Below are 24,651 nucleotides of genomic sequence, written 5' to 3'. Positions count from 1 at the left end.
GGGTGATAAAGCTATTTTTAAACATCCAAGTAGGGGCGCCTGGGTGGCTCAGTGGGTTAAGCGTCTGCCTTCGGCTCAGGTCATGATCTTAGGGTCCTGGGATGGAGCCCCCAGTTGGACTCCCTGCTCAGCGCAGAGCCTGCCTCTCCCTCTCCTCCCTGCTCATGCTCTTTCTCGCTCTGTCTCTCTCTCAAATAAAAAAGTCTTGAAACATCCAAGCAAGTGATTGCTGCAAAAGTCAGAACAGCGGGTACGTCATTGGGGAGCGAGGGCTTGGAACTGGGTGACATGGAGATGGCCGAGTTCTGTTTTTCGACCTGTGTGGTGGTGAAGTGTATCCACCTTAAAATACACCATTCAACCAATCATTGTTTTATGTGGTTTTCTGCATCTTTATTTAATTTTACAATAAAAAGTTTAAAAGCTGTTTAGTTCTTATTAGGCATTTTATTATCTTTTGTCTCTTCCCTAACATTCATGATGCTCTCACCATCACCACAGTGCGATTCGGCCATGTTTCCCTCGGAGTTTTATTCTTGTGCGCAGGTAATTCACACTCCCGAAACCACTGTTACTCGTTTCGGTGTTGCATTCATAAGGATCTATTTTGGTGGCTTCCTTGTGGTTCAACCTTTGGGTTGCTTCCACGACTGTAGGCAATGCTTGTCCCTTGTTGTCTAGTTTGGAAATTGGGGTTAGCTTAATAAAGACAATATTGTTTTAATTTGATAGCATATTTTAATAGGAATAGTAGGAGACTCCATATTGTGTAGCTTTCTTGCTCTTTTCAATTTAATCAAGAAATGAGCCTAATCTTCAAGCTTCAGTTACTCTGAGGAGGGACGGCCATCTGTCCTTTATAGACCTTTCTTGAGCCCTTACTCTGTGCTAACCTCTGCTAGATTCTGGTGCCAAAGAGAGGAGTATAATCTTTTGCCCTTTTATTTATTTTTTATTTAATCTAGTGCCCTTTTAAAAGGTTCAGAAACAATCATCAAAATTTATGCAGAATTATAAACTTGAATAAACTGATATTGGGCTTCAACTCTGTAGAGAGAAATCCTGTGTCAATGCCGCAAACACTGGTCCCTCCATCTCCATTTTTGCACCAAAGACTCCGTCCACACAGAAATCAGAGTGATCTTTTTATTTATTTAAAAAATTATTTTTATTGAAGTATAGTTGACCCACAACGTTAGATTAGCTTCAGGTGTACAACATGGTGATTCAACAACTTTGTGTGTTATGCTATATGCTCACCACAAGTGTAGCTCCCGTCTGTCACCATACATTTTCTATGCGGTGCCGCTCATTCTATATTCATTCCATAACTGGAAGCCTGTACCTCCCTTCCCGCTCCACCCATTTTGCCCTTCCCCCACCCCTCTCCTTTCTGGCAACCACCAGGTTGTAGAGTGATCTTTTTAAAAGGCATATCCCGTCAAATCTTAAGACAATTCACTAGCCATATGGGCAACCGTGAATTCCTTAAAAGTTCCTCTTTCATGCTTCTGAGCTTTCACACAAGATGTTCTTTCTACCTGAAACCCTCTTCCTTTACTTCCCCAACTCACTTCTTACACTTCCTTCAGGCATCAGCTGATATGTCCCTTTCTCTGCCCCATTTGGACCAGTTGGGAGATTTTGCTCTGGACACTGCCCCCCACCACCACCCCAGCAACCCTGAATGTTCCTTTTTAGCATTTGTCACACTTGCATAGTTGGCTTACCTAATTTCTTCCCCCTTAGTCTATATAACTGCCCTCAGGCTGTCACTTGCCTTACTCCCCATTTCCTCAGGCCCTGGTGTGGGCACTTAACGGACACAGAGGGGGCTTTGGCAGTGGAGTGAGTAACGCACAGAAGTGCCTGATGACAGTGGGAGGTGGGGAGGTGGGACATCAGAGCGAGCTCTCCAGAAGGGCTGGTGCTGCCCTCTCGAAGGGGAGGCTGGAGAGCCCAAGGTAAAGAAGGGAGCTGAGGAGGTTGGGATGGTGGAAGAACAACTTTCTAGAAGAAAGGGCCAAGAGCGTTTGCAAAGGCAGGAGAGGGCTTGACTAGCTCAGGAAGCTCCAAGGAGGTTGGAAGCCAGAATTGTAACAGGCAGAAGAGGCAAGTTGTTTAGACCCAGTGACCCTTCCTATTCAGAAAGACTTAATTTACGAGAGAGATGTTGCTCAGAGAACTGTGACAGAACATCACACATCCTGGTCTGTGCTGAAGAGACGCCCCACGCGATGGGTTTCTGGTTCCTGTCTCTCAGGTGCGATAGTTACCGGATGATCTCAGGAAGAAGTTTCAAGAATTTGGTCCCTCTCACACTGGATTTACCGGGAAGACAGATTTTAAGGTGATTTTGACTGGTCTGTGCAACCTCCTGAATGAATACGAGTGTGAAACGCTGGGAAGGAGACGTGACACTAAAGGAGATGGAAGGTGAGTCAGGTCTAGAGAACAAAGTACTGTCTGTAGTTACTCATAAAAGAATGTACCATTTTGGGGCACCTGGGTGGCTCAGTGGGTTAAGCATACAGCTCTTGATTTCAGCCCAGGTCATGATCCCAGGGTCACGGGGTCAAGCCCCGTGTTGGGCTCTATGTTCGATGGGAGTCTACTCGAGGATTCTCTTTCTCTCCCTCTGACCCTCCCCCCTGCTCTCTATCTCTCTTTAAAATAAATAAATTTTTAAATGTACCATTCTTTAAAATAAAGAGAATTGTAAAATGACTCAGTTGGTGTGTATGCATGGACTCTCTTTTAAAGGATACATAAAAAACTGGTAATAGTGATCGCTTCCCAGGAGAAGCACAGGATGGCTGGGGGCAAAGGGGGGAGGGAGACTGACTTTTCACTGTTTGCCCTTTTGTACTTTTAACATTCTATTTCATATAAATGTATTTGCTATTTAAAACTTATTTTAAAATTAGTGTGTGCACAGTGAGGTTTTAAGGAAACATATAAAAAATGTTAGTGCTTATAACCGGATGGTAGGATTATAGGTGTTTTTGTATTTTCCTTATACTTTCGAATGTGTTAACAGCTTTCTGCAATGAGCATCGATTGCTTTTGTAATTAGTCTTTTAATGTTATATTATTTTTTGAAACCTGCATTTTAGAGACTGTACATTGGGACAGCCAACTGCCCAATTCTGAAGTCCTGGAGGACCGCAACTTTACACAAGAAGAGTATTCTCAAGCTTAGATCCAAACCCTCCTCTTGTAAGAAACTGGGAAAATGCTCCTGATGGTGGCAGCCACTGCAGGGAAGACAAGGAGCTGGGCTGGGAAGCAAACATACTGTAGTTCAAATCCCAGCTCTGCCACAAAGAGGCTTTGGGTGACCCAGGACAGAGTCTCTGAGTTAGCCCTCATCTGAATCCTGAGGGTGACTGTGGAGATGAAATGGGGCAACAGCTTAGGAAAGCGCCCAGCGCTGTGCCAGGTCAGAGAAGACAGCAAGGAGTGCCTTTGGGGGCCTGAGCTCTCAATCATCATCAGCTCAGCTCAGGCCACCCTGAAAGGTGTGCTAGTGTGGTCACAGTTTGAAGACACATCCCCTAGCCCTACTCCACCCCCCCAAGCTTCTCTGAACTCTCTTTAGAACTTCTGGAGCTGCCCCTGTGCCTGGTACCTAGCAAGTCCTAACAAGAGATCTCTTCCTTTCTTCCATTCTGGATGTCTTCTCTGATGCAGAGAGGAAAACATGAACATTAAGACTGGTTCAAGAAAAAAGAGACAACGAATTGAAAGGATAAACTCTTTCCCCCCAAATTCAATATTATTAATAGGTCATCAATCTCAAAGGAAATTGTTTTAGTCCATATAACAATCCCATGCAGACTTCAGCCATAATAGCTAGGTTCCTGGGTACAGACCATCGCTCAGGCACTGCTGCAGTAACTATTCTCCCATCCTCCCTATGGGGTAGGTTCTATCTGTCCATTTAACTAGGGAACGGAGGCTCACAGCTGTTAAATAATTTGTTCAAGGTCATATAGCTAGAACATGGTAGAGCCAGGACTCCAACCCAAGCAGTTCAGCTCCAGAGCCCATGTTCTCAATCACCATACCTCTAAGTGAGTATACTTAATGCCTCAAATAATGACACCGTTTGACTTATTTTAAAAGTCCAGAAAAAAACATATAGACCAGAGCATCATTTTCATACGATTTTGTCAATGTTTCTGGAGCCATTTCAGAGATAGATTTGTAGGAGTGAGTGGGGACAGTGTTGTGCACGTAAAAATCCTCCTTCACCTGAGGTGAGTCAAGATCAACATCCCATTAGAGAAGAGTAGGTAGGTCTGAGTGGGCTGACCAGTCGCCTAGGGAAAAAGGTACTCTGAACTTCTCTTTGCCTCTGAAATGTGGCATTCACGAGAGCCTGGCATGAGAGAGAGCTCTGTACTCCTGAGCAATGGAGGAAGCCAGTGTGCCTGATGTTGAGTCTGGGTTAGTATCAAGCAGAGAGGCCTGAGAAGTATGTGGGGGCCACAATAGGAAGACCTGAACAGGGAACTTGGACTTTATCTAAGAGCCCTGGGAAGGCATCGAATAAGGCTGAGCAGGGGAGTTTGGGATCTGTATGTTAGGAAGAAATCACTCTGGAGGCCCTGTTGACAATGAATTCGAGGAAGCAAACAGGGAAGCTGGGACAAGGGGCGGGAAGCTGGAGGGGGACGTTGGCGGGCTGTGCTCTGGCTGTGGCAGAGGAGACAGAGGTGAGCAGATTCAAGAGGTGGGAGGTAAAATCAACCAGACGTGATGACTGTCTGAATGTGGATTTCAGGAGAAGGGAGAGGGACAGACCAAGGGACAGTGGTGAATCAGGGGGAGGCAGATGGTGCGTCTCCCTGGAGGTAAGGAGATCTGAAAAGAAAACGGAAGCACATTCCCTTCTGCAGCGTAGGATACCTCTGCCTACATTCAGGAACTCCAAAGAAATCCTCAGGATAAGTGGTCTTACTTATGTATGGTCCTACTTATGGTCCCATATGTATGTTTTGATATATTTATATATTTGGGGAGAAAGAGTTTACTTATCCAGTGATTTTCTCTCCTGTAGCTCCAGGGTGACTAGAAGACCCTACAGAGGGCTTTTTAAGAAGCTGGATGTTGATAGTTTCCCTCCCAGAACTCAGGTCAGTACTTCGGCTCTGCAGCTTCCTCCTTAATGAGGATGAGGTTCATCGTGTCCTGGCAAAGTATGACCAGACATTAGATGTAAAAACACACCACAAACTCTTTTTTTGGAAGAAGCTTGCAAACCACAGCAAACCACCATCAGGTGCAACATAAATTCATCATATATTCTCATTCTCCACATCCCTTTGTTATGACCCACAGGACTGTCCTCATAGGAAGTCATTCGATGCTTCTTGGGACTCACTGTCTCCTAAAATCCGTCATCCTCCAAAGCATATTCAGCTTTGCTGGTCTCTCTCTGTAATTCATAATTGAACAGATTTGAAAATGTTGTCTCACTGATAAATGTTCTTTTCATACCAAGAAAGCAGATAACACAATCCTACTTTCAGTAGTTTTAGGATTTCTAAAATTTCTCTTTCAGTTTTTAATTGCATTCTAAGAAATATTTCACTCTGAAACAACGTCCCTTTGCAATTACTGATACAGCCATGAAATGCCTCCCCACCGCCCGGCCCCTGTAGCTTCCCCTCAGCACATATGTTTGGGCCATCATCAGCCAGGGGCTCGGGGGCAGAACAGGTATAATTCAGCTCTAATTTGACAATACCCATGTTGCTCGGGTCCTTTTGACTGAGTTGTAATATAATTCAGATGAGGTTCCACTGTATTCATCTCTACCTCTTTACTGGATGTTAGAGGAGGAAGGGTTTGTGAGACCGGGGACTCTTCACGCTTTCACAAATTTATTGTTTGTGGCTTGTGGCCAGAATATACATTTGCAAATGACCCTCCCCTGCAATTTGACTTTTTCCAGAACAACTTCTCTAAGTGTCCAGAATTGGCTCCCCCGACTTCCCCCCAGGTTTGCTGAGGCTGTATGGGTTGCAGTCATGCCTTGGCCACCTGAGTGGGATAGAATACATCCCAGAAGCTCAGAGCTGCATTGCACCTTATAGTCCTGAGGCTTGTGTGCATTCTCCCCATGGTTACCTTCTAGCGTTTGTTTTTCTTTGCTAAGTACATTTTAGGTTGTATTTCAAAAGAGCAACGGGGCTAGGTCACAGGTTTATATTCTGACATAGATATAAAATAGGAATCATGTTTATGTAGAAAATGAAGTCCTGGTGTTTAGTGAGTAGAAATGAAACTCTTTTATTGTGGAAGACCTCTAGGGGCGCCTGCGCGGCTCAGTCTGTTAAGCGTCCGCCTTCGGCTCAGGTTGTGATCCTGGAGTCCCTGGATTGAGCCCTACATCAAGCTCCCCACTCAGCGGGGAGTTTACTTCTCCCTCTCCTTCTGCTTCTTCCCCTGCTCATGCTCTCTCTCGCCCATTCGCTCACTCTCTCAAATAATAAAATAGAATCTTGAAAAAAAAAAAAGACCTCTACCGATGGACCTATAACAAAACAGGGATAGAGGGTGCTCAGGTTCCCAGCTCTCTTGGGGTCCTTTTTGCTCTATAGCTCAGCCCAGCATTCCTGCTCCATCTCCCACCCCCCCCTTTTCTGTGGCTTCGGTGGGATAGAACACAGCTCTCCCCCAGGCCCCCACTCGGCATCACACCACCTACTGCCTCTTTGCTGATTTGCTTCAGCTCTTCCCACTGAACAGAGGGTTTGTCCAAGATGATCATGGGACAGATTTGCAGACCTTCATCATGGTTGCTGCTTATCTTCCAAGCCAACCAGAAATAGCTGGGTCCCTCAAGTTCTAACCTAGCCATTGTCTTCAGTGGGTGGCTCTTTCCTCTGGCTGCCGTTTGCCCATCCAAGTGCACACTTGTGTACCCAAGCACACATCTTGTGCACACATATGCAGGCGCCCCTGGGCCTGCACCACCAGTTGCACATGGGCGTATATGCATGTCTACTTTCCTAGCTACACACATGGAGGCTCCCAGGTTCTCGGGTTTCAGGCTATCTGATTAATTAGTCATTTTTTTTTCTCCTCTCTGTGCTCCAAATCATCTGAGATGTAGATGTAGGTGTCAGGTGGAGATAAAAGTGTCCATTTTGCTACTGATCAGAGGATGCGCCTCCGGTGGGTTGGGGGGGGCTTGCAACCCTTGACCTTAAACTTACCCAGAAGAAATATAGGAAGACTGGAAATCTGCCAACCAGCCTAGTAGGGATGCTTGCTCGCTTCCTGTGGGCAGGTTGGTAGCCAGAGAGAGAAAGGACTTCTGTGACCAGCTGGGTGCCTGGGCCCACCTCCTGAGCACCGCCCTTGATAGCTACAGACCAGGAAGGGATGCCAGGAGTAATCAGAAGGATTACTCCAGGGATCCCCCCTCTACATGGGGAACACACACAGATACACTCTTATGCCAGGCCCCCGACACGTGGAGAAGCAGATAGCAGGAGCCAAGCAATCTGACAGGTGGGGAGAATGAAGCCTGAAGGCCAAGTGAGCATGGGAGTGAGCACTCGGGACAGGGTTCCTCCAGGGCACAGCCTTTACCTGCATCAAGGGTTGAGTCTGGAGCCAGCGGTGGGGCAGACAGGTGAAGAAGAGGAAAGATGAAAGGCTTGCATGGGAAAAGCGCAGGCGTGGGGGGAGATGCTGAGAAGAACATAAAGCTGCCATAGAAAGTGTACCTAAGGAATATTGAATTTGTTTATTCATGTACCCCATGTTCCAAAGGAGAATTTGCAACAGCCAAGATTTGTATGTTAACAACAGGCCCGGATGTGTAATTGGAGAGAGAATGTGGGAGTGTAGGTATCAGAGCTGCTGCAGGATAACCTAAGGCCCTAAGGGGAGAGTGTGAGAGATGGTACTCCAGGGTTATCAGGGGGGCTCGGATTATCAGTCATAACTGGGAGAAGGGCTCACAGCCCCCACATTGACCATGTGCTGGAATTAGAGCTCCTTAGCCCCACTTGCCCTAGATGGAGAATATTGCCTTGTTCCAGAACAAGCCTTGGGGTTTAAGATTTGTTTTGGGGGGTGGGGGAAATTCAGATTTTTTTTAATGATTGCCTTGACATTTTACTTTTTACTTTGAGGTGGCCCCAAGGATCTGACTCTTTGGGAGAAAGGAGGGAGTACTAGATAATTAACATCTATTGAACATTCACTATGGGCCAGACACTGTCTAGAGTGCTTTGAATGTACCAATTCACTTAATCCTCCTAGCAACCCACATGAGGTATAGGCACTTTTAATATCCCTGTTTTACAGATGATGAAACAGACACAGAGAGGCTTAGCAACTTGTCCAGAAGCACACAGCTAGTACGCAGCAGAGCTGGGATGCAAATCCAGGTAGTTTGGCTCCAGAAGCCCCACTCTGAACGACTAATGGTGCAGAAAAGAGGGTAGAATCTGGCTCAGCCCAGTCTTGGATCTTTCTCATGTGAAAGGAGCAGAACCCCCATCAGGTAAGATCAGAATTCAAATCCTGGATTTGGGGTCTGCATTTAGCTGGGCCCTCAGCAAGAGTTAACTGCCTTAACCAAGCAGGCCAAGCACTGTCTCCCGCTGCCAGACCACAAGGTGGAATTTCTAGGCAAAGTTGGGTATACCGGTACATTTTGGTCTCTGCTGAAGTGAGGAGGGATCTGAGGACCAGAAACAAGAAGTCTAGGGGAGATGCAGAATTCCAAGAGGCTCAGCACTGTTAGGCAGCTCATTTAGTCATTCCACAAATGTTTAGTGAGCACCTACTAAATGTTGCCTTATTTTTCTTGGTGTGTTACTGTATGCAGATACCCATTACCAGGTTCCTAGGAATGCCATACTTTGTGGGGTCCATGAAGCTCTTACATAGCTGCTCCTCCAGCTTCCTTGCCTGGTGTGCAGCAGCCCAGACTGGAGGACCCCCACTGATACATGGGCTGTGTTTGTTCAATAACACTCGGAAGCACAAGTGAGCTCTGTATTACCACCCTTTCGGCAGCGGCGGCAGGAGAGCCTGGAAGCGCCTACTTCTAGCCCTACAGAGCCACAGGGACCGACCCAAAGCACCAGCCATCAGCTTTGTCCCTCAAGCCTCTGGAGAAAACCTTTGATTTCATGGGGATGATTATTTTTATTCTTGCCCACTCAAGGATGAAGCCCAAGAAGCAAGAGGTTGCCCCTTTCAGGGGCGTCACAATGGGTCACCTCCAGCCAAACCCACTGTGTTTTGTTTTTTGTTATTTCTGGGTTTGGTTGAGCCTCTCTTGGAAACCATTACTATACAACTTACTTAAAAGAAAGAGTGGAGGGATTGGGCCTAAGAGACTCAGACAGGGGCGGGGAGGAGGTGGGGGTTTGGGACAGCAAGCCTGGGAGGAATGTGTTGTCAGAGAAAGTGCAGGAAAGAACGCTTCAAAGTCACAATCTGATCTGAATCAATTCCATTTTGTAGTGACATTTTTAATCTTCTGCAAAGTCAGACTATTCCAAGTTTGACTTTTGGCCAAGCCTGGAGAATTGGAACTTTGGAATGAAGGTTTCTGAAAAAGACACAAAACACACACACACACACACACACACACACACACACACACACACACACAAGAGGGAAGAAGAGAAAGGGGAGGGAGACTTTTATCCTAAAGTCATTGTAAACCCAAAGCAGGGTTTTATCCTCCACAGTTAAATGAGAAAGAAAAAAAAAAATCAAGAATACCAACATTTGAGGTACAAAGACTGTCATGGGCCAGTGGAAGTTTGCAAAATTATATGTAAATGACCACAGTTTTTACTGTGGTGGCCCTGTGCATTCCCAAAGCTAATCCCAAAGAGAAAATCTACTTAGTAAAAGAAAGTTTTGTCTAATTTGGTTAACAGTTGAGAAGTGACAAAAATGCTGAATATATTAATAATTTATATTTCCAGGGTAACACTATATCTTTAATGCTTCACTGCCAAAGGGAATTCAGATTGGCTTAATGCTCAGAGAAAAAAAGCCTGAAAGGCCTTCTTCATATTCTGTATCCAGCGCTGATGAAAATGGGTGTAAGACATGTGTTCCAATAATAGGCACCATGCATTCTCCCATTTCTGCATAATTCACTTCCATCCCATACTGTGCAATGTATATTTGTGGTCCAGAAGGCCTCTTGGCCTGACATTTGCTTTCAGGCTCCAGCTATATCAGTTAGTAAGGGGAGGAGTTATTTGCATCTCACATTTTATAGTTAAGTGTTTTAGTGACATGGAGTATATGTTAGGGCAAGAACTCCTTACTTGCAAGACCTTTTCTAAAGTTTATAGATTTCCCCTGCCCCCTCCATGCACATTTAAATTTTACTTTATGGGCAATGTAATGAAGAGGGTTTATTTTTTGCTTTTTTTTTTCCTTTTCTTTTCTTTCCTTTTTCTTTTCTTTTCTTTTTTTTTTTTTTTTTTTTTTGCCTGTCTCTGTATAAATCGAGTTTGATGGTTTACAAATTGCAGGTCATCCTATTCCATGACCTCAGTAAATAGTCTAGGTCAGAGCTCCCTTAAACCCTGTCCACAGAAATGGAATAAGTTAATTTATTGTCCTCCAGCTAATCTGGGAGAAGACAAATAATTGTAGTTTGGTTGAATGGCCTCTGGAAACAGGAAAACCTGCTACATAATTTCAAATTATTTGTTTAACGGGTATCAGAGCTAGGGAACAAAAAAGGAAGTATAGGAACAAAGGAAAAAAAGCAATGAAGAAAAACAATTTAAATCGCCACAAACACAACATCAGCCGTTTGGATACCTTGTTCATTTTACCGGTTTACATAAAACAATAGCAGGCTCATTTTGCTGTTTGGGACTTCAGAAAAACATGATTTTTGTTTGCTATTTTAAGTGTATCGCTGTGTTGTGGGTGGGGCGCAGATCCAGTTGGAATTGAAAACCCTAATCTCCTAAAGATACTGGCCACGTCTCCCCTGGGCCCTGTAAACTTTCCTCACGGCGTTCTGGGTTGAGCAGAAGGTTAAAATCCAGCCTCTCTCTCCCGGGAAAGGGGAAAAGGGAGGCTTTTTCTCACCGGCCTGAGAACCTGGACAGACTGCCCTGCGTCTGGACCCAGCGTCTGGACCCCGCGCCAGTGGCGGATAGTGGGGATCTGCAGAGGGAACAGTCCCCTGGGGAGCGCGTCTCTTGACCCGGTCGTTGCCGGCTGCTCACCCGGTTGCCTAGCGTCCCTGAAGCTGAGGGGGTCTGTGCGCAAAAAGGCAAGGCCAGCTTCCCCGAACCCTCCGGCGGCGCTGGGTAGTCGTCATCCAAAAGTAACAAACTTCCTCGTATGTTGTTTTTTAGCCATAACTCAGAAGTTACTTCCTCTATTTTTTTTTTCCAGAGACGTGTTAAAGCTGTAAACTTAGTTATGCATCCCGCTGGCCTGAGTTGCGCCGCTCTCCAGGCCAGCCGGCGCGTGGTGCGCGCGCGACCCCCGGCCTTGTGTCGCAGTAGGAAGGGCGCCCGGGTCGGAGCTGGTAAAAGTCCGCTAAAGCCAGTTTGGGGCGGGTCCTCGGTTTGCATTTTCTGAGAGTCAAGGGCCCCGTTCTTCGCGCGCGCCCTGCTGCGAGGCAAATGCCCAAGGTGCGCACCTGTCGGGGGAGGGTCTGGAACCCCGAGGGAGCCACGACTTCCCGCCCCGAAGCGAAGCTCCATTTAGGCTTTCCTCCCTCCTCCTCAGACCCTGCGGCACCCCCCGCCCCCACGTACTGAAGATCATCACCTTGGCCCTATCAGACTGGCGCCCTCGGCACCTCCAAGCGTGGTTGTGGAGGAGCGGGAGGTAACAAAGAAATCCATCTCTTGGGTCTTTATCAGAAATCGTTTATTGCCAGGGGGGAGATCCTTCAGGAAACTAATTTGCTCTTGGCCTTCCCGCACCCAGTTTTTTGTTGGCACAATATTTACACCTGTACAATATACAGTATTTCTCCTAAGCAGCGCCCGACGCTCGGAGAAATCTGGCGGGCGAGGCAGCGTCAGAGCACCGGGGGGTGCTGGGAGGGGTGCAGGTTGAGGGCGTTGGGGTGGGCGTGGCCGATCAGGTTGAGGTAGTGCCGGTCCAGCCCCTGCACGGGCGCCAGGAAGGGGCTGTGCGGTTGCGCGGGGCTCGGGAGCGGCACAGGCGCGCTGGGCAGGTAGGGCAGCGCCGGGCTGCGGGCCGTGCCGTGCGGCCAGGGGAAGGGCCCGGGGGCAGCGCCCTGCGGGAAAACGGAGGCCTCCCCGGGGCTGTGGCCCGCGAGCTCGGGCGCCGCTGGGTGTAGCTGATAGGAAAAATCGGGCTCCGGGAGCGAACCTAGCGGCTGGAAGGCGGGCTCGGCGCCCAAGCGGGCCTTGGACTGCAAGAAGGCGAGGATGCGCGCGTACTTGGTGTCCTTGGTCTCCATCCGCTCCACGGTGGTGAGGTAATGCACCAGGTTCTTCATGCATTCGTGGTAGCCGTAGTGGAAATAGTTGGCAAACTCCGCTAGCAGTTCTGCTGGAGGGGCGAGTAAACCCGCAGAAAGGAGCAAAAGCCATGAGCAGCCCCTTCCCCATCGGGAGCCCGAGGCGGGTATCAGGCACCTCGCTCCCATCATGTTGCCGGCCGGAGTTCCCATTCGAGGCCTGTCTTCTCCTACCCCATTCTGGAGACCGGAAAAGCGCAAGCAAACGACCCCCTTTTCCTTAGGAGCCAGACCCCACCCTTCCCCACCTGAGAGGAGGCGACGGAACCAGCATCCCCAGAAACCTGTCCGCCTTGCTTACGTAGAAACTCGCCTCCCCCCCGCTTCGGCCGCATCCAGAGTGGAGACCTATCGTGAAGGCCTTCACTCCTACTCCCACCCCCAAGTCTCTATGCGGCGAACGCTCCCTGCCCAGGTTCCCCTTTGCCCAACCCGAGCCCACCTTTTTCCCTTCCTCGGGGAAAATCAGCGGAGTGCAGGGCCCTCAGGTACTGAACGGTCATCTCGAGGATCTCCGCCTTCTCCAGCTTCCCGGAACTCTGCAAAAGGAGGAAAGGGCTCCTCGCAGCGACCCGACGGGCGCAAGCCAACCCCGGCAGGCTGGGTGCACGGGTTTATCCGGAGCCCCGAGCAGGGCGCTGCAGTGGATCTGCGCAGAGGGCCACCTGGGGCTCGCTCAGCGCTCGGGCCCCCAGGGAGAAGAGCCCACGGGAAAGGCCCTCTCCCGTCTCCAGACTCCCTGCATCCCTGCCGAGAGTGGCAGCGGAGAGGCCCCAGCGCCTGGCTCTGTACGCTCGGCCTCTGACGTTACCTGCTTCGCCAGGGCCATGGGCACGGTCTTGCCCAGCTCGTTCAAGCAGCGGTTAATCCGGTCCCTCCTCCGCTTTTCTATCACTTTGTGGGAAACGGGGGTTCTCTGCGAACAGAGGTTTGTACGTTTAGGATAGTGTTGCCCAGGGAGTCGTCAAAGTCATGGCTATAGCGGCGAGTCAACCGTCTTCCCAGCCCCCAACGCTGCTCAGGGACTCCCCCCGGAAGGGGTCCCTGCCCCTCCACACAAGAGTCAAATGAGCTGTGCCCTCTCACGCCCAGGCTGGTGCGCTCCTCTTCCAGCCGCCCTATCCGCTCCGGCCACGCCGTCAAGCTAAGCGCCAGGGCACTGGGGAGTTGGCCACCAGTCTCGGGCGTGGGCTCCTCCCAAGTTAAGGAGTCTCCCCTCTCTAACCTCATCCCCCCGCAAACCACTCAAGATTCCTCCGCACGAGAGTCCCGTGTGCCGCGTCCCTGCCGTCGGTCCAGCCAGGTGGCGGCTCGGGGAGTTCTGACGCCCCCACCATCAGGGCGCAAGGGCTGTCTGGGCTCAGCCGACTCACTTTGCGTTCCTTGAGCTTGTCTGACATCCTGGTCAGTACGCGCCCTCGGGAGAGGCGGTGGAGCGAGTCACCCGTCCACTTTCCGCCTCGTGTGCCTCCTCGAGTGTCCCAGGTAGACTGCAGTCTCCCAACTCCGAGAGACTGCCTTATAAAGCGGTCATCTAGGGCTCCAAGTGCATTCACGAGTTGAATTATTCCATAGGATTAGGGGAGCTGCGTTTGGGGGATGTATGCATTCAAGATCAGTTTTAAAGAAGTTAAAAAAAAAAAAATTAGCAGCCGAGGGGGGCGAGCTGGGGGCAGATCAGCTTTGTTAATCCACGTGGCCCTTCAAAGGACACGTGATCGGCGGGGAACTAACATTTGCATGGCAACAGCCCCGGCGGGAAAAGGAGGCGGTAAACTTGGGGCGGCGGGCGAGCGAGCGCCTGCAGCAGGCGCAGAGCGCCGGGGCGCAGCGGCCGCGGGCACCGGGGGGCGAGGACCCTCACAAAACAGTGTCGCCTCCTTTAGTCCCACCGCTGAGTCTCACACGATTGCCTGTTTACAAATCCCAGCAAGCCCGCAGTCCCAGCGCCGAGTGCGTTTTAAAGCCTGTCCAGAGTCATTAAAGTAATTAAGTAAGCCTTTAATAGGCTGTTCCGCCGGGTTCAAGGGAGAGCTCTTGGAGACGGAGGCGCCCCGTTTGTTCCCAGGCTTTTCTCACACGACTTGGTGACACGTCCATCTCCCCCCTTTTTGTTTACACCGCTTTATTTGTCCGGACATCCCGGCAGGTGTGGGGCTGCGGCTGGCACACGAGGCTCCCGCCTCGCCTCCCCCCTCCCTCCGGTCTTTGGCACGCGACGCTCCCCCCTACTCCTGACCACGTCGCTTGCTTTCTTTTCTCCCCCCTCGGGCTCTCTCTTCGCGGGGGGAAGAGGCTCAATTTGTAGCCTATTATCCTATACGAAAATGTCCATTGAAAAGTATGAATAGTTTCATTGGGCTAAATTTTAATAATGCCAGAGGGTGGGGGAGGAGAGACAGGCAGGCGTGTGTGTGTGTGTGTGTGTGTGTGTGTGTGTGTGTGTGAGCGGGGGTGGTGGTGGTGGGAGGATTGGGGGGCAACACGGAGAAGAGTGGGCCGAGAAGAAAAGGGGGAATGCAGCTGGCCCAGGCGAGCATTATACGACGTCACCTGCGAGAGGGGGCGCCTACAGACCCCTATTCATTTGCCTAATTTTGGTCAATTTAACAAACTTCAGGAGAAATTATTGTGGCTTTGTCAGGGAGGGTGAAGCCTTCTGATCGAATTAACAGCATGTTTTGATCCGGTAAATGTCATTAGAAAGGGAGAAACAATCGCGCTTAGAGTGCTCTGAGTAATGCGCCCAAGTGGAGACGCCAAAGCGCACGGCTCACAAAGGGAGCAAGTAGCTGCCACAGGGAACTTTTGTACCCGCCCATCGCCCAAGTTTTGACACAAAAAGGCATTATTTCATACTTGAATACGTTTAATCCAACGATTGTCTATTTTCTGCAAACATATTTTCACAGCATTGTTAACTTTTTATGTCCCCCTTTCGCCGGCGCCTTTTCTTAACGTTTGGGGGCGGGAGAGCGCAGACACTTTGGGCATCAATATTTGTCACTGAAAAGGGCTCCGTGAAGTTAGGGAAGTTGATCTCTTTTTTATGGTTTTAGAGAGCGAATATATCGGGGGAGGAGGAGGGAGGGAAGGCACGAACAGAAACCAGGGAAGAAATTTGCTGGACGGGCCCGAGGGGAAGGAGGGGGGCGGCGGCGGCTGGGAACTCTCGTCGCCTCCTGCGCCCCTGCGGGCAGCCTGGCCCGCAGCCGGGGGGGCTTCCTCCCCCACCCGCAGGGCTCGCTCCCGTTTGCTGCCTCGGGCCCGCACTCCGGGGGCTCCAGGCGTTTGGCGTATAGGTGGGGTGTGAGCTTTCTTGCAGGTGGAAACTATAAAAATGGTTTTTGTTTTACAACCTGCTCTAGAGCCACTGAGCTCTCACCTTTTTGTGATCTGTTCCATCTGAGAACAACCGAGACCTCTCCTTAGATATCTTTCCCTCCTTTTCTGTCCCCCCCCCCCCACTTCGCCTAAATTCTCTCTACTGTAATGGGCCGTGGCAGGGCCCGGACTCTCCCTTTGGGTGTCGTTTGTCCTCGGCAGAGGTGGCTAAGGAGGAGCCCCGCTCGCTGGTGGGACCTAGGGGGCTCCTAGGGCGCAGAGGCGGGCCTGGGGTGCTGGGTCTTGGAGAAGAGAGTTGCCCACCTGCCGTGGCCTGGGAGGTGTGGGGCTCAGTGGGCACCACGCACCCCTAGGGTGTTCCTCTCCCTCTTGCTTTCAGTCTGGTCAGGACGTTTCTTTTCTACATCACGCCAGATTGGACACGACCTGCACCCTCCCGCAGGTCGCTCTGCCAGCCGCCGGTGCCCTCTCCGGGGTTGTCCGTTTCAGTATATTCACTCGCACACAAAGGGATTAAGCACGAACCCTTATCATCCAAATTAACTATCGTGAATGGGTAAAAGGGAGCGCGCACACTTCTCACCCCACCTCACCCTCCCCTTTTAAGCCCCGGACTAGGCGTTGATCCTCTTACTGCTGGTGTTAACCACCAGCTGCAGGCACCTTCCGCCGGCCAAATTTCATTCTGTGCAAACTGTTGAATTTTTCGTGTTTGCTCCCGGAGCTGGGCTCCAGGGCCTGCCCAGGACTGTAAGTACCCACCTATGGCTTGGCCGGGGTTCATAGTAGGTAGGTGGGTGGAGGGTGGAGGTGGGGTGCAGGCACTTGCTTGCTCACCATGAACTCCAGGGCTTGCTCACCATGTCCTCCAGCGGCTGCAGCCCTTTCTGGGAGAGGGGAACGCCCCACCCGGTTCCAGTGAGGCAAGGATTGTATTCAGTCCCAGCCGGAAGGCTCCAATCACACTGCCAAAAAGTGGGGCGCCAGGACCCTCATGGCCATCTTCCCTTGAATCCTCCTTGGCAGGATGGTGATAAAGCGTTCCCTGATCTTGACCTAGTTCCCACCCAGAACCAAAGCAGAGTCATGAACTGTGGGTGCTGGAGCCCAACAGGTGTTCACATCCCAGCTCCCCCCACCCCTCACCAGCCTGGCCAGGCTTTGGGCTGGGACTCAGTGTCCTCTTCTGTAAAATGGAAACAATGAGCGTACTTACTACATCACAAGGTGGCCACTGAAATGAACTAAGTAAATATAAGCAAGGCACCTAAAATAAGACTGAAGTACTCAACTCATAGCTTCATTTTGCCCAGAAATCTCTTCTGCAGTGGCTCTCATGTGGGAGTGTTTCGTGGGGTCTGCGCCCTCATGTGATATTTTCGTTCATTTCATGTTTTTTTTTTCATCTCTAAGAAAGCTTCCCTCTCCTGAAAAGGCCACAGTACTTTCTCCTGAGGTTTGTTAAATTGACCCAAAGGGGAACAAATGATTGGGGTGGTAGATGGCCCCTCTTGCAGGTGACATCACCTGGGGCTTGCTGGCCAGTGGGGTCCTCTCTTGTGTGTGGGAGACTGAAAAAGGCTCTAAGTGCAGAAGCTTCTTGACATCAGAGTCATTTCAAATGATTCAAACACTAGCCTCAAAGCAAAACTAGGAAGACTACTTAGAAATTAGGCAATGCTAATTAAATATTAGTCCGCACTTAGACTCCTGGTATCTGAAGACCTTTGCTGGAGAATACCGCAATCACCAGCCGACAATGTATGTTATGGTTGTGAATATTGCCTTTTTTTTTTCTTTATAGAGTAGACCTGTAGCTTCCAAACACTGAAAAGATGGATTCTTTTGGGTTTCTTCCCAATTCTAGAAACTGAGGATTTATGGATTTGGGAAGGGGAAGAGGAAATGAATAGAAAGAGGAAAATGTAGTGAGTATTTGGTAATTTCAGCCAAATTGTTCTAAGACAAAGTGTTCTGGGTGATTTCAAATCTCTCCCTCCAACACTCGCCTCGAATACACAGAGCATGTTTTTCTAGTTTCATTAATGGGACTGGGGATTTAATCAAGTGAGAAAATGTGAGATACCAGTAAGACAAGGGCTGAAGTGAGTCGAATTCCTAGGCTCTCTTTCTGAAGTGAGTAGCGTCACGGAATGTGGGACAGCAGGATCTTTCCTATGAGAGAAGCCTAAAAGACCGTCACATCCAACACCCCCTTTTACTGCGGGAGAGTCTGAGGGGCAAGGAGGAGACCTGATACTGCCTCGTGGTGCACGGCAAGCTGCTTCCTCAAAGTGTTCCCCTGTTGGTGGATTTGCTGTGTGACCTCCAGGCCAACTGCTCCAGCTTCCTCTTTTTCTGTTACTGTGCAGGTCAGGGACATCCTGCTGTCTTTGGCTGGCGTGATTGTAGTCCAAGGCATCATCTGCATCCTTGAGCCTCCTTTACGTGCTCCTACTTCTCACAAGTCTTGTGATGACAGCATGTTGTGAGCCCTGATAGGAGCCAGAAGCTGGGCATACCCAGCAGAAAAAGACATGACCCATGGGCTAGTACTCTAAGAAAGGAGAAAATATTCTACTGATGGCCCCAGTCCAGTAGCCTCAACACAACAGTCACTCCCGATGCCTATTCTAGCAGGCGTGCATTGGGTATCCTCTTGGGCTGGCCACTTCTCTGGACTTTAGCTTACTTACTCAGCATCCCCGATTCCTCACCACCCCCCTCTGATCACCAGTAGTATTCTCAACTCAATGATGGGATCAACAGGAAGTATGTGGCGGGGACAGTACCTGACAGTCTTTGCTGAACGGGGCAGCCCATCTGAAACCACACTTGCTACTTAGCACCACCCTTTATCCAAATGCTTTTCAGCTTCTCTACCCTTATGGAAATCTGGACACATCACACCTGCTACTAGAATCTGATGCCTTCAGAAGTTGGTTTGTTTTTGTTTTAAGGAAAAAACAAAGTGCTCTAATCCCTTGCTAAGCCCGCCAATGGACTTCTCAGACCAGCCCCGTCCTCACCACCTGGGAGCTCATTAGAAAAGCAGAACCTCGGGTTCTGCCCCTGACCTAACTGAATCAGAATCTGAATTTGAACAAGATCCTCTGTGGACTTCAGTGTCCTTCAGAGTTCCAGAAGCACTGCTCTAGCTGAAGTTGGAGGCCACCATTTGATGGGCAAATCCCAGGTGGGAACGGCCACCCCGGGCGGCAACGGGAGAGCAAAGGTAGAGGAGACTTCCAGGCTGTCCTAGGTGGTACGAATTAATTGCATAGATTGAAAGGCTTCCCACGAACAAAGGGGGCTTTGTAGCTCTGCTTGTCCAAATATTCTATAGGGCATTTGCAGTACTCCCCTTAAGTACTGTCTTTTATATGCAATGATTTATTTCCTACTTGTCTATGTAGTACTTGAAAGTAATAGATGCTCTCAAATGTAGTTTTTCAACATTGTTTTGTTGAATGAAGCAAAAACTGGGAGTGGAGCCCTGAGGATTATTTTGGCATCCATGCTCGAGCTAATTCTATAGGCAGTCTCTTACAGGACCCCATGTTGTCCTATTTTACCATTTATTTTTGGACTTTAAAAAGAACTCCAAGAACTAGGGGGAGTATAAATATAACTATTGAGAAATAATAATTTTACGGAGATTGCAGGAGAGATGAGGCTGTTGCTGTCCATATTTTGATGTTAACGTTTCTTAGGAAAGTATGTTGCAGATGCCGTGAATGGTGTCCCTTATGGGCTTTGATTATTCCAGGCACCTGGCTTTCTTTTGGGTTGATAATTACAGTTTTTCACTCTTCGTTAACTTGAGTGGCCATCCAGAAGTTATCCCTGAAGAGTTTTGGCTCATAGCGTTGGCTCTTTCTATAGCATGAAGATTTTATCTGCTCTACAGGGTAAATTTGCACAGAAAACTAGAGGTATATGCTACTGAAAATAAGAAATTATTGTAAATTACAATACATGACCGAGAACTTGGGGAAAAGATTCAGATTGTGGAGAAATGTACATTATAGGAATGTTAATAACAGTTCCATTGTATGGGCTGTAATCACGAGGTCTGAGGGTGGGTCACCAGATCCCATCCGTGCCTTCGGGTGACAGCCTGGCTCCTCCCCTTCCTCCCTGACCTCTTCACTCATTCACCACCAGATCCAGCATTCACTGTGTGCCAGGCATTGGACAGGATGACATTGGAGCCACTGAGAACAAGTGTAGGGTGTTTGAAGAATCTATAAGTTCTCACATGTCAAAAGAAGCACCCTACTAAGGGGATAGCCCTTAAGGACAGACCTTCATTCATAATTTGCCTGTTTGTTGCCCCCACCCCCAGTTTGTACCCCACTGCTTACAGTTTCAGTCCCTTCTATTTCTTTACATTAATCTTACCAATGAGACATGAATTTGAGGAATTTTAGCTTTTGTGCAGTGGGTTTGCAGCCAGAACACAGGTATCATGAAAACCACAGCTCAACCTAAACCAAAATGGGAAAGGAAAATACATCAACATCGTCGTCACTGGACACGTAGATTCGGGCAAGTCTACTACTATTGGTCATCTGATCTACCAGTGTGGTGGGATCAGCAAAAGAACTATCGAAAAATTTGAGAAGGAGGCTGCTGAGATGGGCAAGGGCTCCTTCAAGGGTGTCTGGGTCTTGGATAAACTAAAAGCTGAACGTGAACGTGGTATCACCATTGATATCTCCCTGTGGACATTCGAGACCAGCAAGTACTATGTGACCATCATTGATGCCCCAGGACACAGAAACTTTTATCAAAAACATGATTACAGGCACATCTTAGGCTGACTGTACTGTCCTGATTGTTGCTGCTGGTGTTGGTGAATTTGAAACAGGTAGCTCCAAGAATGGGCAGACCCGTGAGCAAGTCTTTCTGGCTTCCACACTGGGTGTGAAACAACCAATTGTTGGTGTTCACAAAAGGGATTCCACTGAGTTGTCCTACAGCCAGAAGAGATATGAGGAAATCGTTATGGAAGTCAGCACCTACGTTAAGAAAATTGGCTACAGCCCTGACACAGTAAGCATTTGTGCCAGTTTCTGATTGGAATGGTGACAACATGCTGGAGCCAAATGCTAACGTGTCACCCGTAAGATGGGAATGCCACTGGAACCACACTGCCCGAAGCTCTGGGTTGCATCCTGCCACCAACTCATCCAACCGACAAGCCCTGGCGTCTGCCTCTCCAGGACGTCTACAAAATGGGTGGTACTGGTGCTGTCCCTATGGGCCAAGCGAAGACTGGTGTTCTTAAACCCGGCATGGTGGTCACCTTTGCTCCAGTCACGTTACAACTGAAGCAAAGTCTGTGGAAATGCACCATGAAACTTTGAGGGAGGCTTTTCCTGGGGACAACGTGGGCTTCAATGTCAAGAACGTATCTGTCAAAGATGTTCATCGTGGCAGTGTGGCTGGTGACAGCAAAAATGACCCACCCATGGAAGCAGCTGGCTTCCTGGCTCAGGTGATTATCCTGAACCATACAGGACAGATCAGTGCTGGTTATGCGCCGGTGCTGGATTGTCACACGGCTCACATTGCTTGCAAGTTTGCTGAGCTGAAGGAGAAGATAGATCGTCGATCTGGAGAAAAGCTGGAAGATGGTCCCAAGTTCTTGAAACCTGGTGATGCTGCCATTGTTGATGTGGCTCCTGGCAAGCCTATGTGTGTTGAGAGCTTCTCTGACTGTCCTCCTCTGGGCCGTTTGTGACATGAGACAGACGGTTGCTGTGGGTGTCGTCAAAGCAGTGGACAAGAAGTCAGCTGGAGCAGACAAGGTCACCAAGTCTGCCCAGAAAGCTCGGAAGGCTAAGTGAATATTAGCCCCAATACCTGCCACCCACTCTTAATGAGTGGTGGAAGAACGGTCTCAGAACTGTTTGGGTCAATTGGCCATTTTTTTTAAAGATTTTATTTATTTGACAGAGAGAGACACAGCGAGAGAGGGAACACAAGCAGGGGGAGTGGGAGAGGGAGAAGCAGGCTTCCCGCCGAGCAGGGAACCGGATGCGGGGCTCCATCCCAGGACCCTGGGATCATGACCTGAGCTGAAGGCAGACGCTGAACAACTGAGCCACCTAGATGCCCCTCAATCGGCCATTTAAGTTGAATAGTAAAAGACTGGTTAGTGATAACAATGCATTGTAAAGCTTTCAGAAGGAAAGGAGAATGTTTTGTGGACCATTTGTGTTTCTGTGTGTGTGGCAGTTTTAAGTTATTTAAAAATCAGTCCTTTTTAATGGAAATGATTTGACCAAAAATCTGTCACAGAATTTTGAGACTCATTAAAACAAAAGTTTAATGAGAAAAAAAAAAGAATTTGAGGAATTTTAAATCCCCTTCTTTAAAAATTTCATCACCTCTTAGAGCATTAGGGACTCTCCTTAGCGTGAATTGGTACAACTCGATTTTGGCCCTCTGTAACACCAAATTAAAGGATGCTGTCAAGAAAATAAGTTTTGATTGAAATTGAGTATAATTTTGGAAGACCTGGTGTATTCCTTTCCCGTGACTTCTGTAACAAATCACCATAAACAAATTACCATAAACTTAAAAAGAAAAGAAATGTATTCTCTCGCAGCCTGGAGACCAAAAGTCTGAATTCAGTAGCACGGGGGCGGAAATCAGGTGTCAGCAAGGCCACGCTCCCTCTGGAGGGTCTAAAGCGGGATCTGCTTCTAGGATCAGAAGCTTTTCCAGCTTCATGGCTCCAACACTCCTTGGCTTGCGTTTGCATTACCCCAGTCTGTGCCTCCAGGGTCAGACCACCTTCTCTCCCCCACCTGCTCCCCTCTCCTAAGGACACTTGTGGCTGTATTTCAGACCCACCTGGTCAATCTCCCTACCTTAGGATTCTTAGCTTGATCAAATATGCAAAGTCCTTTTTTAGGGGCGTGACATTTGTAACATTCAGCAACTCCAGGAATTAGGACACGGATGTCTTTGGGGGGCCGTTACTTAGCCTCCCGTACCTGGTGAAGTACCATAGCCGGAGCTCAGGCAGCATCTGCACTGAGGCCCTGAGAGCCAGGCCACCAGAAGGGGCCAAAGGGTGGGCCAGAGGGAGTGGGGTGGTGGGGGAAAGAAAAGCATGCTCTGTTTCCAAACTTAGCAGAGCTACCCTTCCTCCTTCCTGTCTTCCTTCCCTCTTCCCTTCTCCTTCTTCATCCTTTCTTATCCCTTTTCCATCACAGGCCTCAGGATTAAAGATGCTCTGCTCTATTTATGCCACATTGTGAGTTAGGTCATCTCTAGTTTGTAACCCGTGCCTTTGTTATCGCGCACACGCATGTGCAATGGCTCTGTCTCAAACCTAGCTAACTAAGACTCAGTCTTTCTTTTCCCCACCCTTCTCCAGCAGCCTTCTAGTTGGCCACAGGTCTTTTGACAATGCTGTGCTCATGCTCACCAGGACCTGTGATTCAAGGAGATCTGGATGTGACTCCTAACTCTGCTTGTGCGAAGGTCCCGGGCAAGCCGCTGCACCTCAGTTTCTGCAGCCATAAAGCAGAGTTGATGACCTACTTCCTAGCCTTATTGAGATGACTCAGTGAGGTCACATTTGTGGAGTTCCTGCCACAACGCCTGGCCCCTAGGAGGTGTGCGGGGGCTGACCTCCTCATGGGTTAATCCTGATAGAGAGCACCTGCTGTCTTCCTGGAACAGGGCTGACCCCTCATGTGACAATGGGGATCAGAACCCGGTCGCTGCCTTTCAGGAGTTTACTGAGCGAGGCAGAGCCGGGAAGGGAATCTGACACAAGCTGGAAGGAGGCAGGTGATGATGGGAGGAGCTCAGGGAGGACTTCCTGGAGGAGATGATGAGTGAACTGAGTTCTCAACGGTGACTGAGTGTATCGTTTCCTAGGGCTGCCGCAAACGTCGTAACTTCAAACAATGGAAATGAATTTTCTTAAGTTTGGAAGTTGCACGTCCAGAATGGAGGTGTCAGCAGGGCCGTGGGCCCTCTGAAGACTCTGGGGGAGATTTGGTTCCTTGGCTTTTCCAGCTCTGCGTGGCACAGGCACGCCTTTGTTTGGGGCAGCATAATTCCGGTCTCTGCCTCTGTCTTCACATGGCTGTCCGCATGACATTATAAGGACATTTATCATATTTGTCATTGGACTTAGAGCCCACCTGGATAATCCAGGATGATCTCATTTCAAGATCCTTAACTTAATTACATGTGCAAAGACCCTTTTGCCAAATAATGGGACAACCGCAAGTCTGGATGGACATAACTTTTGAGAAACCACCATTCAACCCACCACAGTGAATAAGAGGTAGCCGAGCAAAGGCAGGTGGGAGGAGTGCTCTCAGTACTCAGGGGTGGCACAAGAGAGGGGCACAAGGGCACGGAATGGCTTTCTGGTTTTGAGGAAACCACAATGTAGTCTTACTAGACCAGGAATTGCGAGGAAGATGGAGGGAGGGAATGAGTCATGGATGGGGGCAGGTTTGGCACAAAGCACTTTAACTTCTGTCACAGTTTGAGGTAAAGATGCCGAGGTCCTGCATGAGAGTTAGAGATGGCTGAACAATTTGGAGAGAGAAAATCAGCAGGACCTGGGGAAGGATTCAACATGGCGGGAGAAGAATGGGGAAGATCATTGCTGGATTTCCGGTTTGGGGAACTGACTACACGGTGACCCCATTGAGATTAGCATTAAGAGGAAAATATAAGGGGGGGCATGGATATGGGGCAGGAGGTGTAGGAGAAGATGACTGATTTAATTTGGGGCCTGA

The 24,651-nt window shown here is 49.1% G+C and overlaps 1 protein-coding gene and 1 pseudogene across 2 annotated transcripts; one reads left to right on the top strand and one right to left on the bottom strand.

The window, feature by feature from the left end:
* Positions 1 to 12,055: 12,055 nt before the first annotated feature.
* On the bottom strand, positions 12,056 to 13,923 carry HELT (helt bHLH transcription factor). Of its 2 annotated transcripts, none has more exons than XM_028099699.2 (4): positions 13,897 to 13,923; positions 13,335 to 13,439; positions 12,966 to 13,062; positions 12,056 to 12,555 (listed from the first exon to the last, which is right to left on the bottom strand). In XM_028099699.2, the coding sequence occupies exons 1-4, from the start codon at positions 13,921 to 13,923 to the stop codon at positions 12,056 to 12,058; spliced, it is 729 nt and encodes a 242-aa protein (XP_027955500.1). The 2 variants fall into 2 exon arrangements, with proteins under 2 accessions (XP_027955500.1, XP_027955501.1); XM_028099700.2 differs by having other exon boundaries at positions 12,056 to 12,552.
* Positions 13,924 to 14,263: 340 nt separating this feature from the next.
* On the top strand, positions 14,264 to 21,723 carry LOC114206221 (elongation factor 1-alpha 1-like; annotated as a pseudogene).
* The last annotated feature ends 2,928 nt before the right edge of the window (positions 21,724 to 24,651 follow it).

This window comes from Eumetopias jubatus, unplaced genomic scaffold (assembly GCF_037043125.1).
Source record: "Eumetopias jubatus isolate StellerSeaLion01/CBP00866 unplaced genomic scaffold, mEumJub1_p1.0 scaffold_2, whole genome shotgun sequence".
NCBI classification, from domain to species: domain Eukaryota; kingdom Metazoa; phylum Chordata; class Mammalia; order Carnivora; family Otariidae; genus Eumetopias; species Eumetopias jubatus.
The sequence above is the reverse complement of the archived record's forward strand: the minus strand, read 5'-3'. Positions and strand labels throughout refer to the sequence as shown.